An 18601-nucleotide genomic window follows, 5' to 3' on the forward strand; every position below is an offset into this window, starting at 1 on the left:
TGAGTGAGGGGCTGGTGGTGGTCGGAGGGGCTGGTGGCGCATATTGGCAGTCTTACTTCCGTCAGTCTACCCCAGGGCAGCAAGTATGAAATGATGAATAATGCACGGAATTGTAAATCGTCAGACAGGTGCATTTATCTTTTTTTATTTTTCCCCTTGTACATTAAGTATGTGCATAAAATAACGAAGGTGCAGCTTGTTCCTAAAACAGAATAATGAACTTAGAATAATTAGTCAAAACTAGATCAAAACAATTTGGGTATTGAAGATGGAAGAAGATGAAAACAAAACTAATACAAAAATACAAAATTATCTATTTAATAATTACCTAATAAAACTATTAACAATTTCCAACAACATGTTAAAAGCACAGGCTACATTTGCATTGATAAGTGCAGAGACAATCTTTTGAGAATGATCCGTGTCCAGTGTTAAAACAGGCTCTTTTGAGCCTAGAGCTGAGCTGTTGTGGCCAAGTGAAGCATCTCATGCAGAGAGCTGGACAGGTTGTTAAAATATGTAGCAGCATCTGTCCGACGGCAGGACTTCCACGCCGACACAGAAAACACCAGCCTGAGCACAATAATTTGAATAATCAGAACAGAACATTTATTTGACCAAATGAACACTTAACTCCGGTCACCTGTCATCTCTGATGCGATAGAAGACTCCATAGCCATGATTCACCATAGGGGCCACCGCCCCCAGCACCGTAGTGTAGCCCACCAGACTCGAGGACAGCACAAAGTTACCCCCACCTCCACTGAAAACAGTTCCATCAAATTAGACATGTTCATTTCTAACCAGATCATTCATAGTTCTTACCTTTTAGTGTAGAGCAGGTCTTTGTACAGCTCTGGGATAGGAAGTCCCTCCTCTTTGGCGATCATGTAAAGGCCCAGGAGCAGCCGGTCAAATCCTGGAAACAACACCTTTAATGTAACTTCAAATGTTGTTTTTATTGAGTCATCACAGAAGCTTTGCTAAAAGAAAGTTATAATTTGATGAAAGAAACAAACCTTTGCCTTCTTGAGCTTCTGCCATCAGTTTGTTGTGTTTATTGAAGGCTAAGAGCATTGCTTTCCTCCTCGTGTTACTCTAAAAGAATCCAGAGGTCAAATTCACAGTGTGCCATTGTAGCATATTTCTAACACTCACATCACATGAAGGGTGGACCATGGCCTGACACCAGTCTAAAGCTTCAGCGGTGCAGGAGCGCATGGTCTCTGTGCGCCCGTGGTAGAATTTGCGGGTCATTGCTGTTTCATAGCAGGTGCCGGGTCTGGGAAAGAGACAGAACAAACATTGTAAAGTCTGAAAGATAACCTTGATAAGGGTTATAGCTCTTCATACTCTCTGTAAAGTCGGTAATAGGCCAACTGCATCGCCAGCTGGATGAAAGTATCAGGATGGAGCTTCTTCTGTTTGATGGCTGCTTTTCCAAATGCAGTGAAGGCATAACAAACAATCTGTAGGTCCCTTGTCTGAGAAGCCAGAGCAAATAATAAAGCATTTTACTACAACACTGTGAGAATAACTTTATACTGTATTAAGTCAGTCCAATATATTACACTGCTTGATCAAAAATCAAAAAGGCCACACGCTCTAATATTCAGCTTTGATTCCAGCACATCCTAAAGATGGCAATGGCGTTAACCTCTTAACCCCCACCTCAACTGAGCACGTTCTCTCCAGTTTGTCATTACTCAAGTCTGAAAGCTTCCTGAAAAAAGCATTAAAGTAGCCACACAAAACTAGACAAAAATTAAGAAAGTGCAACAAAAAAGTGTCAAAAATGTGAGAAAAACGCAAAAATAAAGCCACAGAAGAGCAACAAAAAGCGACAAAAAACACAAATAAATCACACACACAAATCACAAAAAAATCACACACAAAATCACTAAAAAATCACACAAAAAATCACTAAAAAATCACACAAAATATCACACAAAATATCACAAAAATCACACAAAAAATCACAAAAAAATCACACAAAAAATCACCAAAAAATCACACAAAATATCACAAAAAAGTAACAAAAGCAACAAAAATGACCAAAAAGCAACAAAAAATTTACAAAAAAAAGTCACAAAAAAGTCACAAAAAATGACTAAAAAGCCTAAAAAAATGTACAAAAAAAGCAAAAAAAAGTAACAAAAAAATCACAGAAAAATCACAAAAGTGACAAAAAATGAAAAAAAAAAAAGCCAAAATGTTAGCCTGGCTAACACCTGACTAAAATCACAAGTGATATTTAGTCTGGGGACCACCAATTCATTTTCTCGTAGGAGAGGTGTGGTTTACGATCGTCCATAGTCGTTTATTGGGCGATACGAAAAAAAAAAAAAAAAAGTCTCTTGCGTCTGCACGTAGCCATGGCCAATCGTATCATCGTATGAGATGACGTATGACGTACCCGCTGTAAACTTTTGAATATAAACTATTTAGAACAAGGTCTAAAGCTTGATCAAAAAATACCATCGTGTCTGCTGCTGTCACGTTGGATCCGTAAATAAACTTTTTTTTTTATTATCCGTAAATAAACTACAAGCTTCCATATATCGAATAGCGCGTCATCGTCTTGCCGTCCCTCCTCGCTCTGTGATTGGTTCCCAAATCCACCGGAGATGTCGGCCATGGTCCCCAGGCTGTTGTGCAGTTCGAAATAATTCGAGCGCACACAGCAGCCTGGCGTTAGCCAGGTTACCAAAATGTAACAAAAGTGACAAAAAAGTGACAAAAAAAATCACAAAAAAGTGACAAAAGTGACAAAAAAGCCACAAAAAAAAGCCACAAAAAAATGACAATAATGTGATGGAAAAAGTGATAAAAACACAACAAAAAAGCGACAAAAGCTTTCAAATGAAACGTTACACTGGCCTATACTGTAGCTCTCCGATCAAGTAACGTTTAGATTTGGGTAAAGCCGAACTGGAGAAAATGCGCTGGGTTCAGATGGGGGTTAAGAGATTAAGATCTGGACTCTGGTGGTCCATCCATGTGTGAAAATGATCTCTAATGTTCCCTGATCCACTCTTTTACAATGTGAGCCCGATGAATCCTGGCATTGTCATCTTGGAATATGCCCGTGCCATCAGGGAAGAAGAAATCCAGTGATGGAAAAACCTCATTCTTTGGGCCCATAGTGTTGCTGAACCTAGACCTGACCAACTGCAGATTATGACGGGTAGTTAAATAGAGGTGGCGACTACTTGTTTGGTCAGGCAGTGTATTAGAAGTAGTATTTATTAGTAGTCGTAGTAGTAGTGGGGGTCTTACGGTCTCCAGATACTGCTGTTTGGCCTGGCTGATGTCACTCTGGGCTTTACTGTCCAACGTAAACACCAGCTCCTCGGGAAGGGGCAAAGGCCTCACAGTGTCTGGACCCTAAAACACAACGCTCTGTGAACTAAATACAACGATAAAGCATTAAAATGGCCAGAGTCTAAAGCTTACCTTCCATTTACCGCCGGCGGCTCTGAGTTGTTGATCCACGTACCAACAAAAGGAGACGAGCACCATGGCATCGTAAGGCGAATGCTGAAACACAAACACAGCGTTAGTAATCTGGTGCTTCCACGGCCGATGCTCTTTACTCTTTACTCTCCCTCACGTCACAGTTGGATCCGAAAGTTCCATCCGCATACGCTAAGGAGTTGTAGGACTTGTCTCCCCAGCGAATAGTGGGGTCACCGACCATGGCCTCCAAAGTCATCTGCAATGATTGAAAAGGTAACATTGAACAAAGCAAGCAAAGTGGCATTTAAAGCTTTAGTGCCCAGATTTTTTCCTGTGCACACAAATGTAAGCATGTGAAGAATCAGGAAGTGAGGATAGTTTTTGGGCGATAGAGACGAGTATAGGGCCTTTAAATACAGGAGCATTTAGTAAAAAAAAACAATAATAATAATACATTAGTGTAGTTGTCTGGTGAGGAGTATGGCTTGGTCTCATCCAAAGATATGACAAAGAGGCTGCTCTGAATGATCTCCAGGAGGTCCTCGTTGTGTGGATCAATGTTTACAAGATTCTCCCGGGCCTGCAGGAAAAAGCATAATATCACTGAGAAACTCTACCTTAACATACATGGTTTTTGTTGGACACAGCTTTTATTTAGTATAACTTAGTCTAAAATACCCCACTTTGATCCTGAGCCCTCAATATCCAATTAAAAGATGCCCACCTTCGCCCACTGAGTCCTCTCCTCGGTAGTAAGAGCGGCCACTCCAGCGCCCTCTGAACTGTTCTCACACTGCGCTTTCACGTAGCTCAGCTGCCTAAAGTAAACACATGAACACGCATTTCAGGACACAGCGGGTGAGATAAATACACTGCCTGACACTGCAATAAAGTCGCCACCTGGATTTAACAAACTGTCATGATCTGGGGTTGCTGCAGTTGGTCAGGTCTAGGTTCAGAAACACTATGTTAAAATTAAAGTTAGATCTACGTGAACATCCTGAGTCCAGATCTTAACCCCATTGAGAATGTTTGGGATGTGCTGAAGAAGGCTTTGCGCAGTGGTCACACTCTCCCTTCAGTAATACAAGATTTTGGCAAAAAACTAGCACTGGGTTAACACTTTTGCCATTGCAGACGCTTATTGAAACAATGCCACAGAGAATCCGTGCTGTGATCAAAGATTAAGTAAATTTCTCCATTGTGAGATCAATAAAGGCTGTCTTATCTTATCTTAAAGGCGAGCAACAAACTTTTAGAGCGTGTGACCATTTTTGTGGCGACTTTTATGTCTCAGTGTATCTCAACGTGCTTCTCTATGAGCTCAATTTACAACAGGAAACAGAAAAGAAAATCATTAAATGTCGTACCAAAACTATTTTAAAGGGACTAGATGCAAGTTGGTCATTGTTATGCTCACGACTGCCACCTCAGGTCTTACGTGTAACTGCAGGTTCTATATTAAGCTCGTGCATGACGGCACCTCTTGAGAGCCAGTGCAGGATTTTAGATGTGGTGAACAGGTCTGAGCTCATTCTACACAATAGGACAGTGCTGGAACTCTGTATAGTCCCTTTAAGTATTAGAGACACCATTTTGAGGTTTTATACTCTTACACTATCACTTGCTTCTGCACCTTGTGATAAAAAAATGCCACCCCTTTATGGCTCTATAATGAAAAAACACCTACAATTATTGATAGAGCTTAAGACTTTAAAAAGAGAAAACATCTGTCTATTTTTTGTGTCATGTGGACAGACCTCATTGTAGCGATATCACCCAAAATCAACCATTTATTAGCTGCCCTCCATCCCGAATGTAAACAGTGCTATATGATGTGAGAGCAACCCACGCACTTCATGTATTACCTAAACAGTTCAGGCGGAGTCAGGATTTCTCCATTACAAACTCCATCAAATGTGAAAATCCGACCGCGACACATCACCACTAAATGGGACGGACATGCTCCTTCAGACACTGCAACACAGGACACAGTGGAAGTAAACAGAGAATTAGATAACAGTTTAAGAGCTTGTGAGAGGTTATACTAGAGGTACTTCCTGTTTTACTATTGATGTTGATCATGAGAAGCAATAAACATGACCAGTAATAAAAACGCCCTGATGCTCTTGTCCAACAACATTCATTTCATATTTTTAATTAGAGCGTTGTAGCTTTTTATTAATGTGCAAACTGCCCTTTGAGCTTTTTGAATAGCCCCTTTTTGAATTGAATTACTCCATATCTCTGTGCATCCACACTGTGCATAAAAGCCATGAGAAAATCCCAGAATCAATATTTGTCAACTTTTCCCAACCGACTTGTAATGTGTAAACCATGTGATCCTGCTCCTGGACTTAAGATAACAGGCTTAAGATAACCAGACTTGTGCACTTGAGGTCAATTTTACCTGTTTTGAAATAACACTGAATCGTGTCCTTTGGGACGCCGGGCACTTTACAGGTGTTAAACAGCATTCTGAACTGGTCCATATCCAGCGGTGTTTTACCAGCTTTCTGAGGAGGAAGTCTCTCACTAAAAGAAGAAAGAAGACAATAATCAGCTACATCTGCTCACGGATATGTCATTTATCAATATAGTCTGAGGGAGAAAATTAGGCTATGAGTTCTATGGAATAGTAGGATTATCTTACTTTCGAATCATGTCCCAGTACTGCAGGGCGTGCCATGTGCCGATGCTGGTTCTGTGCAGCTCCACGCCCTCCGCGGGGGGCCAGCAGTGCTCCAGGTATGGAGTGGGGCCTGCGAAGTTCACGTACAGCTGAGAGGGCACCCGCAGCTCGAGGTACCCATCCAACCACCATTCTTCAAGCTGAGGATCAAACAATGACAATGTTCACGCAACAGTTGTCACAATTCAGGTTCGGTCCAAGTCCAAATCCTGAACGCAGGTTATAGACTAGACTTTTTGGTTTTGTATTGTTTCCGGGTCGGGTTTACTTTACATCGGGTCGGGTTGGTCAGAAAAAAAGCTGACCTGAGTATCACTAGTACATGTGTTTTGCTCATGATTCTGCTCAAGCGCTACGGGACCATCGATCTCTCTCAGGACAATGGACAGTGTTTAACTCACAGTGGGAAGCACACGGCGCCTCAGATGACCCTTTTATCTCCAAGCACAACATTGTTTGTAGGCAAAAGATACCAGCTTCGCCTTGAGATCAGGCTCTCAGCTTTAGTTGCACCACAATGTATTTAAATGACGACAATCTCCATTTGAACCATTTTCAATCTCGCCCTCTGTCAATTTGTTCTGGATCCGCCGCTATTTGAATTGAAATTAGCTTTGAGTTGTTTAACTAGTTTGTATTCATTAACTTTTGACATTAATAATATTATTTTCTCACCATCATGAACGCTATAAAGTGGATTCTTGGTCAGTGTTTGACTGTGAGACCTTGTCCCTGTACATTTTAGAAGCACAGCATGAATACAGTCACTTTGAGAAACACCTGCACGAGGTATTCTGGGATGCGCTGTCCCCCATGTACAACAGTGTTATACGACTACTGCGCAGAAAAGTACCCGCAAAGCAACTTCATGGAGTCGTATCTTCTCTCATGTCTGAGCAGCTAAAATACAGACATTACCAACACCAAGTTATTGTAACAAATTATATTAAAGGGACATTTCAGGATTTTTGACATAGGGCCTCATTTCCTCGTTATCCAGGGTGTTGTTGATTTCTGGAGATATATATATTTTTTTGTAATTCATGCAGTTCTTGTATTTGAAAAGTTACGTGGTGCTAGGCTATGCAAGGCTAGTGCATTTCTATGGTATCAGCTAGCCTGCATTAAAAAACAGTCTGACCCGCTCCACAGTGCACCTGAGGCAAATCACATAAGTTATAACGTCAGTCTAACGATATAAATGTCTGTGTCGATAAAAAAATTGCATCACACATTCCTTGCATCACATTAAGGATCGCATTTTGAGGGACTATTTTCTTGCAGATCACTCCGCCGCTGCACAACTTACAACTACGAAGCTGATGCTGCTCAAATATAAGTTATTTTAAATGCAAAATGGGTAAAATTACTCTATCGACACAGACATTTATATGGTTAGTCTGGTGTTATAAGTGATTTGCCTCAGGTGCTCTGTGGAGCGGGTCAGACTGTTTTTAATGCCGGCTAGCTAATACCATAGAAATGCGCTAGCCTTGCACTAGCCTAGCGCCACGAAACTCTTCAAATATAAGAACTGCATGAATTACAAAAAAAATATCTCCAGAAATCAGCAACACTCTGGATAACAAGGAAATGAGGCCCTATGTCAGAAATCCTGAAATATCCCTTTAACTTCGTGTAGTGTCCTCACCCAGTTCCTCCTGGAGTTTGCCCTCTGCTGGAGTTTGTGGTGCAGCTCTTTCCCGATGCCTTCTTCAAATTTGCGCACAGTGTTTACTGTGGCTTCAAACTCCTCTTCAGATGCTAAGTGTTTTACTGAAATCAAACCAAACATTTTTACAAAAGGCAGAAGGAATGAACACATAATCACAGCCGGTGGTGTTTGTTTTAATACCTGACTCGAGGTATTTCTGAAGGCTCTCGTGTAAGTCGGCGACGGGGAGCGGAGGAAGGTGGTCCTGGTACTGGAAGGTCCGTTCAGCGCTAGATTTGCTCTGGTCAGCCATATCTGCCATTTCCACTTTCTGTGACACAATCCTAAACAAACAAACATCATATTATAACTTTGGGTTTTAATTAGCATCAGTATTCGCTGCCATAATAATCAAAGTATACAGTTCATCATTGTTGTCATAACTCTACTGTAGAATGCAGTTGTTTTGGGTTATGCCTCATTACCGTATTGGGAAGAGGCGGGTAATACTCAATGACATTTAGTAACTTTGTGAAGAAACTGTACTTATTAGAGTGATTACAGTTGTGCTGAAAAGGTCACATACCCTGGCAGAATTTTTGACCTTTTCCTCAAAGAATATGAAACTCATAGTTAGTGATTTTGTGAAGCCATTTATGGTGAAATGGAGTTTGCTATTTTCAACTCATAAAGATAAGAGAAAGAACCAAAATGACTCTGATCAAAAGTTTACATACACCGTTTTTAATACTGTGTATGTAAACTTTAACCTCAATGCCAGCTGGAGTCTTTTGTGGTAGTTCTGGATGAGGTTCTTCTTGGCAAAAAGCCTCCAGTTCCTATAAGTTCCTGCTGTCCTGCATGAAGTGCACGTTTGAGCTCTCCCCACAGTGGTTCAATGATATTGAGGTCAGGAGACTGAGATGGCCACGAACAGGACCTTTACTTTATTCTGCTGACGAAGCACCTCCATATTTTCAGGCCGAGAAGAGCACCATACCTGCAGTGAAGTACGGAGGTGGCAACTCGGTAGTTTGACCATAAATGGTTTCACACAACTACTAACAATGAGTGAAAAAATACTTTTGTGTTGTCTTTCATATTCTTTGAAAAATAGTCCAAAAAAATGATGTATGTAAACTTTTGAGCACAACTGTATATCATTCAGTACTTTTTACTTCTACTTGAGTAATATTGTAATGAAGCATCTTTAATCAACTTGTGCAACTGTGAGTAAATTTTCAAATACTTAATGTTAATGCTTAATGTTGACCAAAAATACAGGTAGTTTGTTTCAGGTTCCTTTTTCTTCAGGAATATTATTTTTAATTCCTGTTTTGTTGCTCACAAATGAAACATAAATCAGATTTTTACACTGAAACACTTTTATAGTCACAGGTAACATTGTTTCCAAGGACTTTTTAGTTTTACTCGAGTATTTATTTGGGTCACTACATTCTACTTGTAATTCAGTAAAACTATTTCAAAGTAATGTTACTCTTACTTGAGTAAATATTTAAGCTGCTCTACCGAGCTGGCACACAGAGTCACTATCAAGACAAACTAGTGATATTTGAGTCATTAATCAGTCATTATTCAGTTATTATTCAGTCATTAGGCGCATTGAGTTGCCTTGTGTACGAAATGCGCGGTATAAATAAAGTTGCCTTGCCTTGCCTAATCAGTCATTATTCAGTCATTATTCAGTCATTATTCAGTCATTAATCAGTCATTATTCAGTCATTATTCAGTTATTACTCAGTCATTATTCAGTTACAGGCATGTTTGTTGGCTCATCTGGACTTTACCCAACATGATAACGTGAACCTCAGGGACTGTCAGGACATACATTGTCCAAACATGTGCAGTGTTGGGTAGAAAACTAATTTTGAGAAACTAAATTCTGGTAAAGTCACTCTTTCATTTGAGGGCATTTAAAGTGCAGCTACTTTCTTAAAGTCAAACGAAGACATTATTTCAGTTTCACTGAAAAGGTTAAAGTTGAGGAACCCGATTTTTCCTGCACTGACAGTGACATGTTTTATTTGACCCAAACTCAATTCTCGCTCTCACAAACCCTCCTGTGTGAGAATAGTTAATTTGCATGTTTCAAGCCCGTGTACATCTTTGAGAGGTGGCACGCCCAAAATAAATGTCACTAATATAAATTCTACTTCTATTGCTCAATTAAAAAAAATATAATAATAGAATAATATCATATATAATAATAAATAATAATAGGTAAAGCCGTGCAATAAGGTCCGTTTTTTGCTGTTGCTGTGTTTACTAAAAACTTTGTGGTGGTAAAAACAAATTTACTTTGCAACAACAAAAAGTTAGATACTCCAGCTTTAATAAGAGAGAAAAGATCAGACCTTTTTGCATTGCGAATAAAGAGTTTAGCCAACATGTTATTAATAATATGCACGAATATAATGCAAATCAACATGAAGGAGAACTGACAAAGTATCAATACGTTACAAAATACATTTAAGTATTCCGTAATCTGTACCCAAATCTGACTTCAAAGTATCCTCCCTAACACTGAACATATGGTACCACATTAGTAAATCTCATGTTTGGATATTTCATTCAGAAATAGTGGAGGACTGTATGCTTCTCCATCTAAAATTCAAGCATCACCAAGCTTTACTGCACACCATGAACGCAACACTTTGTGAGGCTCTCTCTCTGTGTGTGTCCCTCGCAGTGGCTCATCTCTACTTCTCACACACGCAAGTCATCATAGAAACAAAGACTATGATGCTATGAGCTCACGCGAGTTAACTTTCATATGGTTTTGTTGTTTGACGCGTTGTTTTTTAGCACCGCGCCTGGATCGCGTTGCGTCAAATAGGCTACAGATCAACAAAGAGTTTATATTTAAGGGAATGTGCTGCAGCAGATGAGACGCCGTGCATGCTCTGTTCGCTTACCTTAATGTATGGCCTGGACGCACAAACAATCCTGGAGTTGGTGAGAGTTTGCATTTGTTTTCAGTCGGATCACCTTTACCCCACTTCCAATGTGGGGACGGAAGATTCCACTGCGCATGCGTAAACCAATGCGCCTGACCTAAAGCAGAGAGAGAGAGAGAGAGAGAGAGAGAGAGAGAGAGAGAGAGAGAGAGAGAGAGAGAGAGAGAGAGAGAGAGAGAAGAGAGAGAGAGAGAGAGAGAGAGAGAGTTCATATGAGTGCATACAAGTTTTAATGCTTTAGAAAATATGACTTATTTAGTTGCAAGTTCATCAGTTGCATAATTATAATTTTATTTCAGTGAAGCAGCAATTTTAATGAGGAAATGCTGGGCAGAACAGTTTATTTTTAAGCTGTTGACCGGAAGTGATAGATTAAGGTATCTCTGGAATCGCCCATATATGGTCATTTTTGAAAACAGTTAAGGGGGAAAACAATTTTGAAAAAATTAACATTTTCTCCAATTATTCAAAAACTACTTTCTACTAAATAATGATACAAAGACATGGGGAGGAGCAAAGTGGTTACACAGCCCATAAATACATGAATAACGGAGAATGCTAACCTGATGCTACATGTTAGCATCTGGCTAATGCTAACGGTTAGCTAGCGCTAGCTACTGAACAATCTGCTGTGAGAAAATATCCAAATAGGCCCGATTTACACTTGACTTTATTTATGTGATAAATAAGTTCATATTCCACCAGAAAATGGCAAAAAAGAGTGAAAATTGTGTTTCTCTAAAGATTCTATTTTCCCCCTCGGCGAAGCCACACCCCCTTCTATGACGAGATGCCGTCTGTATCTATCGCAGTTTGACTCATTTCCCATTGACATAACATGGTCGGCACGGCAACAGTCAAAATGGTTTACCTTCTTCTATGTCACTTCCTGTCAGTGTCCAATCAGGAAGTGAAACTATAAACATCACAAAAATGGCCAAACCAAAGAAAGCCGGGCACAAACTTTAGCAAAATCTTAATTGTGTTAACTATGTTTTAGCAAAAACTGTGTCTAATATGTCATGTGCACTTTAAATGCTCATGAAGTCGGACATATAAATCAGGAATTGTTTTTTGTTGTGTCCTGGATGGCGGAGATTTTCTGCCTTATTAACCTCTTAACCCCCACCTGAATCAAGCACATTTTTTGGCTTTACCCAAATCTAAAGGCTTTATTAAACAAAGTGTCAAAATACAGAAAAAAGCACAGGAAAAGCAACAATGATACAATAAAAAAAGCAACAGAAATACAACTTAAAATGGATGTAAAAGCAACAAACAACGGCAAACACACAGAAAAAACGAGGAAAAAAAGCGACAAAAATACATGTGACAAAAAAGCGAAGAAAACACGACAAAAAAGCGACAAAGACATGACAAAAAAAGAAACAATAAAGCGGTAAGAAAGCAACAAAAAAATGGCAAAAGAACTACGAAAACACAACAAAAATGTAACAAAAAAGTGATGAAACCTCCCCCCAAAAAACGGAAAAAATCAGTGAAAAAGCACCAAAAAAAACGTCAAACGGACGACTAAAAAGCAACAATAAAACGGTGAAAAAGCAACAAAAAAAAGTCAAAATCATGGCAATGGCAGTAAGCTGCAGTCAAGATGCTAGATCTGGGAAATGCTTAAGTGGAGAAAATGTGCTGGATTAAGGTGGGGGGTAAGAGGTTAATCTTTCATTGCCTAAATAATGAATGAATAAGGCAGGGGGTTGTTATTCTGGCTGGTACGAGTGTGCTCATCTTTCAATATCTGTAATTTGTCTTTTACTCATGAGTTGATAAGGATGAAATCATTAAATGCAGATAAGCTTTTCCCATTGTATCCACTAAACACCTACACGCACTGAAATGATGCCAGATTTAAATCACACTTTCAACTGATTACTTCATTCACATTTTTCGCAGAAGAGTTCATCATCAAATAAACCAAAGAATAACTTTTTTTTTTTTATCGTACATTTTTATTGTTGTACCGTTTATTTCATACAGAGACAACTAAACAGTGCAAGGTGACAAACAGAAACAGAAACACAAGCTGTCTGTGGACATTATGAAACATTAACATTAGTCACACACAAAAAAAAACATTTTAAAAGGAGGTTACACTTTATGATGTGATTTAACTGCATAGTAAAATATTTTTTGCAATCAATGGTCTTGACAGAAGGGTTGATTTATCTGTCAAGTTATTACATGCCATATTTTCCAATCACTTCCTTAGCCATGGTAATGTAGGCGGACATGGCGTCATCCTTGGACATGTCTGAAAAGTAGAACGGAATAATAATAATAAGCACAATATAATAAAAACTTACTGTTACAGAGAAGCCTGTTAGCTGCCAAAAAATAATGAACAAACTGACTTTTTGATCATGAAAGGGTGACTTTAGGAGAATACAGTTCCCAATAATGAGTATTCTCCACATGTATTCAGTTACTGCTACACTGCCCGTCACAAAGTACAGTAGGTTTGCACGACCTCATGTCCGAGTGAAGCAGGTCCAACAAAAGAGGTTTTTTGGTCCTGAGACCAAACACGGCTGAGTTGGAACAAAAGATCATGAACTTGAAATGAGAAAAAATGTGGCTCTTGTGGTCAGTGTTAATTTCGGCGACTAAAATATTTAGTCTTCATTTTAGTCAAAGTGATATTTTTGACGACTAAAATTGGACTAAAACTAAATTAAAAGTTTTTCATGAGACTAAAATGTCCAGATATTTTAATTGACTAAAATAAGACTAAATAAAAATGAAAAAGAGAGTAAAATCATCCAAACTTCTACTGACAGTCTGAAAGAGCCTCAGATCATGTAAATTCTCTGCCAAAGGAGCAGCTCAGAGCTTTGTTCATGTGGGAGCAGCTCCATGAAGCAGAGGAACAAGATTAAATATGATTATAATGAATATAATAAATGCAAAGTCGACTAAATTTATTTGCAATTTTAGTCGACTAAAACTAGACTAAAATTTAAGATTTTTTTGACTAAATCTTGACCAAGATTGAACAACATTTTCGTCAAAAGACTAAAACTAATAAAAAATATGTTGCAAAATGATACTATGGCACTACTTCCTGAAACTGAAGGCAACATTTATGCCAAACTTGTATCACTTTAATCACAAAGTGAACAATGGGCTTAACAGTATAAACATCAGATACATGATATTCAACTTCATTACAGGGTTTATCATTTACCTTTCCGAGAGTTCCAGGCTTCCCACTTGGCTTTTCCTTTTAAGTCCGTCATCCCTGGCTTATCTAAAATATAAAGAAAACAGATAAGGGATATGAATACGGTTAGTGAGTTAGGTTCACCTTTGCACGGCGGATCATACCAATGTTTATGTCTCCAACAATCGACTGTTTGTACAGGCCATACAGGTCCAGCAGTTCCTGGTCAGTGGGTCTTGTCTTCACTTAACATCCTCTGCAATTTTTGAAAACTCTGCCTTCAAAGTAAGACAAAAAAACTACTGTGAGGAGGCTATAAATACAAGTCTTTGGTTAAAAAATATATTTTGAACTTATTATTATGTTACAATCACATCATTTCATTGAAAGCTCTCGTGTAAGCAGGGGTGCAGGTGTTTATATTGAGATTAAATAAACAAAATCTCAAGAAAAACAAAATTCCTTGTCATATAGTTGTCACAAAGCCTACACTGATTACTCCTGGATAAACTCTGTATTCTCTGTTCTGTACAAAAGAATCACTGAACGCTTTTGCAGAGTAAGATTATTCCAGGTCAACTAAATTAAGTTGTCTGCTTTATGATTTTCAGATCATGTCCTGAGCTGATCCTCATATATGATCCTTTGCATATTAAACGGCTCATTAAGAAATCTGTGCGTGACATTGGAGCCACTGTGGGATGCCAGGCCTCTGGTTAAACAATGGAGCTTTATTCAGCCCAGACCAGAGCTTTTGTGCCAACTTGAATAATCAACTTCACTAAAGATCTGGGACACAGCACACCCGGAAAATTACAGAACAAACCCTTTTACTGGGTTCATAAACACCCACTTATGCAGACATCTACAGTATATTTGGTATTTCACAGTTTTGTTTACATCTATGTAGAAGCTGTTTCAGGATATGAACTGTGCAGAGCATCCAAAAATGGCGCAAAGTCGACTCCCACATTCAGGTCACTTGATTTGTAGATAATATAAAACAACGGCCCCATCTTCAATGACAAATCAATAATCAAAATGAAAAATCTTCTTACCTGATGAGACATTTCCTCGATTCAGACCGGTCACTGTGATATTTACACCCTGTGCTGCAGACAGAACCTCTTTGCACGTCCTGGATGTAAGTGCATCACAGCTGATCGCTGCAAATTTATCAGCCAATAGAAGCGCGTGCAGGAGGGTCTGCGGAGCTCCTCGGGCGCTCATTGGCTGCTCTCTTACTTTTCTGGAAAATCAATACAACATGAGCTTTATGGAGGAAGAGAGCTAGTATTCTTTCTTGAAATTGTTTTTTTATCGTTGGTAAATTTAACAAAGATGTCCCGTTCCTTTGATCTGTAAAGGCACTTGTAAAACATGACATTAACCATCTAGTCTGAGGCAGCTACATTAGGAGCTGATGGAGGGATTCACTTCCTTCACCAGATTTGGATTTATGGAATTAGGTAAAAAGAAGCCATTTAAATCAATTCTTTGTTATTATTATTGTTGATGTTTGTAGACGTTTGTGCGAATACAAAATTATTTCTACGGCTACAAAGTCTATTATCAAGTTCATGTTACTATTATACTTTTGTTTAACTTACGAGAAAGATGAACCTTGTCATGATGAACCTAGAGTCAAGAAGGCTGTATGACTCTTTCATCCTCGGGTGTACACCGGTAATGGTAATACTATGTGTAATCCAGAAGGTGGCGCAAATGAGCCGCCGTCAAACTCCACAAACGAAGAAGAAGCCGCAGTATTTTCAAGATGGCCGCTCCCTGATGGGACTCTCGTGGAGCTGGAAAACAGATGAACACCTGCGCGTGTGTTGTAAATTAATCGGTAATGCACATAAACCTTTTTTTTAATTAAATAGATGGACTATATGAATCTGTAAGTTTTCATTCATGTGCCTGTTGCCATGACTACTCCAAAGAAGCCTCAAAAGAAGGAGGCGAAAAGGTTCATTCAGTCCAAGGCTTACTTCAGCTCCCCTTTTTCGACCCAGTGGAGCCCATTACCTCAGGAGGACATGCACTTCATCCTGAAGACTGTCAAAGACAAGCTTATTTCTTCGGGCTTTCAGAAAAAGGAGGTTAAAATGTTTCGTCAATGGAGAAAGAAGAATAAAGCTGAAGCTGAAGCGCCACAGCTTCCCAAAGTGAAGAGTGAAGGAGAAGTTGGCTGGACAGATCTCTCAGTCCGACGCCAGTTGGCCATTGGCATAAATGAAGTGACTAAAGCGCTGGAAAGAAACGAACTCCAACTCCTGCTCGTGTGCAAGTCTGTCAAGCCCAAACACATGACCGAGCACCTGATCTCGCTGAGCGCGAGCAGAGCAGTGCCCGCCTGCCAGGTGCCGCGGCTCAGCGTGACCCTGGCGGAACCGCTGGGGCTCAAGAGCGTCCTGGCCCTGGGCTTCAGGCGGCCGCTGCCCTGTCAGAGCCTGCTCTTCACAGATGCTGTTGAGGCCATCACGCCCAGAGTGCCCGCTCTGAGTGTCCCCTGGCTCCAGACCGCACAAGCCACAGATGCACGACAGGACAGTGAGAGCCCCCTGAAGGAGGAAGGAGAGCAGAGAGGCCTCAAAAGAAAACTAGACTCTGATCAGACACCAGCAAACTCTCTGCAGCCTCTCAAAGTGAAAAAAATAGTTGCAAACCCTGCTAAAAAGAGGAAAGAAAAGTCAAAAAAGTAGCCGGCGGCTTTTCACACCACTCTCCACTGTTAAGTGAGGAGTCAAACATGAGGACACATTCAAGCATATGACTGTACATTACTTTCAATGAAAACCTATTTGTTACAATTCAAGAGGAATATCTTTGTTTCAAGAAGATAAACTTTGTTTTTTACCAAAATGAGTTTATTCAATCCATGCTGGTATAGCTTATGTGTTGAGACAGATTGTTTTGCATGGGGACATCTAAATGATGCTGGTACAGATTCTTCAGCGTTTTCACAGCTTGCAATGGATCTGAATAAAAATATTTTTTCAGTCGTAGTAGTATGTAGTTTAATACTACACCCCTACCTTTTAAAATCTTAAAATGAACAAAGGTACTTCAGGTGACGTTTTCCTAAAGGGTGTGGCTAGCAACATAAACGCAGCAAAACGCACATGCTCAAAGTTCATTCAAACAGCTGCAGGCAACATCTGTTCATGAGGCAAACTGGGACTCGGTTGATAATATCTGGACTTGAGTTGGAAATTAAACGTTGGTGAACCCTGACTTCAGAAAATAACACGTATTATCCAAATTGAGGGTAAAAAACATACAGGAGGCAGCTCTGCTCAGTGTCCAAACTTAACAAGTAAATACTGCAAAAACAGGCATAAATATGCAAACGAACATTGCAAATACAAGTAACAAAATATCACATAACTGACAAAAGATAAAATACCATTTGAAACAAGACTCTCAAAAAAACTTTGGAGATTGACCGTTATCCACATCCGGATATGTTTCATAAAAGAAGAAATGCTGTAACAGTTGAAATGATGCAAACCATAAATGTAACCATAGAAGCCAATGTAAGTCCAGTTGTCTTATTTTACCTTCACAAGATTGTAACCACGAGTGTTGATCCCGGAAAACTGTAACCAATAAACTCACTCTACACTAAATATAAAAAAAAAGAAAGGCAGAAGCATGAGTATTTAAATTCTGTGTGATCTAAGCTTCATTGAACAGGATTCTCATAGTTTTTGTTGAGACAATTTTGCATATTTGGCTTATAAGTTGTAACTTTACGCTACCATGCTTGTCTTTTTACCCAGTGTGTACATCATACCCCTTAATTCTCCTTAAAACCACTCAAAATGTTAATCCTATTTAGTCATTTTGGTGTACTATAGAAAAAGGTTTATAGGTTCACAGTTCAACTCGAAAAGGAACAAACCCAAGTCCTGTAACATTGTGCTTGACTGATGCTTTACATTCAAATTGTATTGAGCTCACTCACTTCTTTAAGCCATATGAGCGACTACAGCTTTAGATTTTAAGGATACTTTTTATGAATTCCCGACTCGTACTGTATTACATTTACAGTGTAAGAGCAGTATAAAGATCATCTGTCTTCTGAGTACACAATGAGAACAGCAGCGGTCTTGAAAATGCTTTGAAGTACGCATGAAGGTCTTTAAAATACTTTTCCCAAATCTTTAGGTTCTAATTCCAAAAGACTCAGCACCAAAGTTGGACGGTGAAAATAAGTCATCTTTTTCTCACATTAACAGCATGTGTAGCTGAAAGGGGAACGGACTGTGCATAAATTCAAATCATAAAGTCACTTCCTGTTTCGATCCAGCACACAAAAAATAAAAGCGCCATCTTATTCATTAGTTCAACTTTCTATCTGCCAAACTATTAAAGTGATAGTCTGGAATTTTAAATGTTTAAACAAGTTTTCTAAAATGAGCAAAACTGACCGCCTGGTTTTGCATTAAAGTAAGCAATAAATATATATATTATTTTTTGTAAAGTCCCTCCTTCCTGGATCTCAGCAACTAATCAGAGTCTAGTATCCTCCCGTGTTGACCAATGAGACGAGCTGTTCCTGTGAACCAGCCGGTCAGGTCCAATCAGGGGAGAGGGGGAGGAGCTTGATCATTTACTTTTGAAAATTC

The 18601-nt window shown here is 39.3% G+C and overlaps 3 protein-coding genes across 3 annotated transcripts; 1 reads left to right on the forward strand and 2 right to left on the reverse strand.

Moving 5' to 3' along the window:
* Positions 1-301: 301 nt before the first annotated feature.
* On the reverse strand, positions 302-10894 carry crot (carnitine O-octanoyltransferase). The gene is made up of 17 exons (XM_079561453.1): positions 10742-10894; positions 8007-8149; positions 7803-7927; positions 6113-6291; positions 5870-5994; positions 5328-5436; positions 4184-4277; positions 3914-4039; positions 3614-3715; positions 3457-3540; positions 3280-3387; positions 1354-1484; positions 1159-1282; positions 1020-1098; positions 826-919; positions 644-763; positions 302-573 (listed from the first exon to the last, which is right to left on the reverse strand). Exons 2-17 carry the CDS (start codon positions 8125-8127, stop codon positions 453-455), a joined length of 1842 nt encoding a protein of 613 aa, XP_079417579.1. The 5' UTR covers positions 8128-8149; positions 10742-10894; the 3' UTR covers positions 302-452.
* A 1975-nt stretch (positions 10895-12869) lies between these two features.
* acbd7 (acyl-CoA binding domain containing 7) lies at positions 12870-15034 on the reverse strand (the record flags this gene model as incomplete). The annotated part of the gene is given in 5 exon segments (XM_079561654.1): positions 12870-13055; positions 13989-14051; positions 14129-14209; positions 14212-14242; positions 15023-15034. Coding segments are annotated over 5 exon segments (261 nt in total). The 3' UTR covers positions 12870-12981.
* Positions 15035-15741: 707 nt separating this feature from the next.
* rpp38 (ribonuclease P/MRP 38 subunit) lies at positions 15742-16739 on the forward strand. Its single transcript, XM_079562147.1, has one exon. It carries the CDS (start codon positions 15896-15898, stop codon positions 16670-16672), a length of 777 nt encoding a protein of 258 aa, XP_079418273.1. The 5' UTR covers positions 15742-15895; the 3' UTR covers positions 16673-16739.
* Positions 16740-18601: the final 1862 nt, after the last annotated feature.

The sequence above is a fragment of the Gobius niger genome (genome assembly GCF_951799975.1).
Source record: "Gobius niger genome assembly, chromosome: 8".
Taxonomy (NCBI): domain Eukaryota; kingdom Metazoa; phylum Chordata; class Actinopteri; order Gobiiformes; family Gobiidae; genus Gobius; species Gobius niger.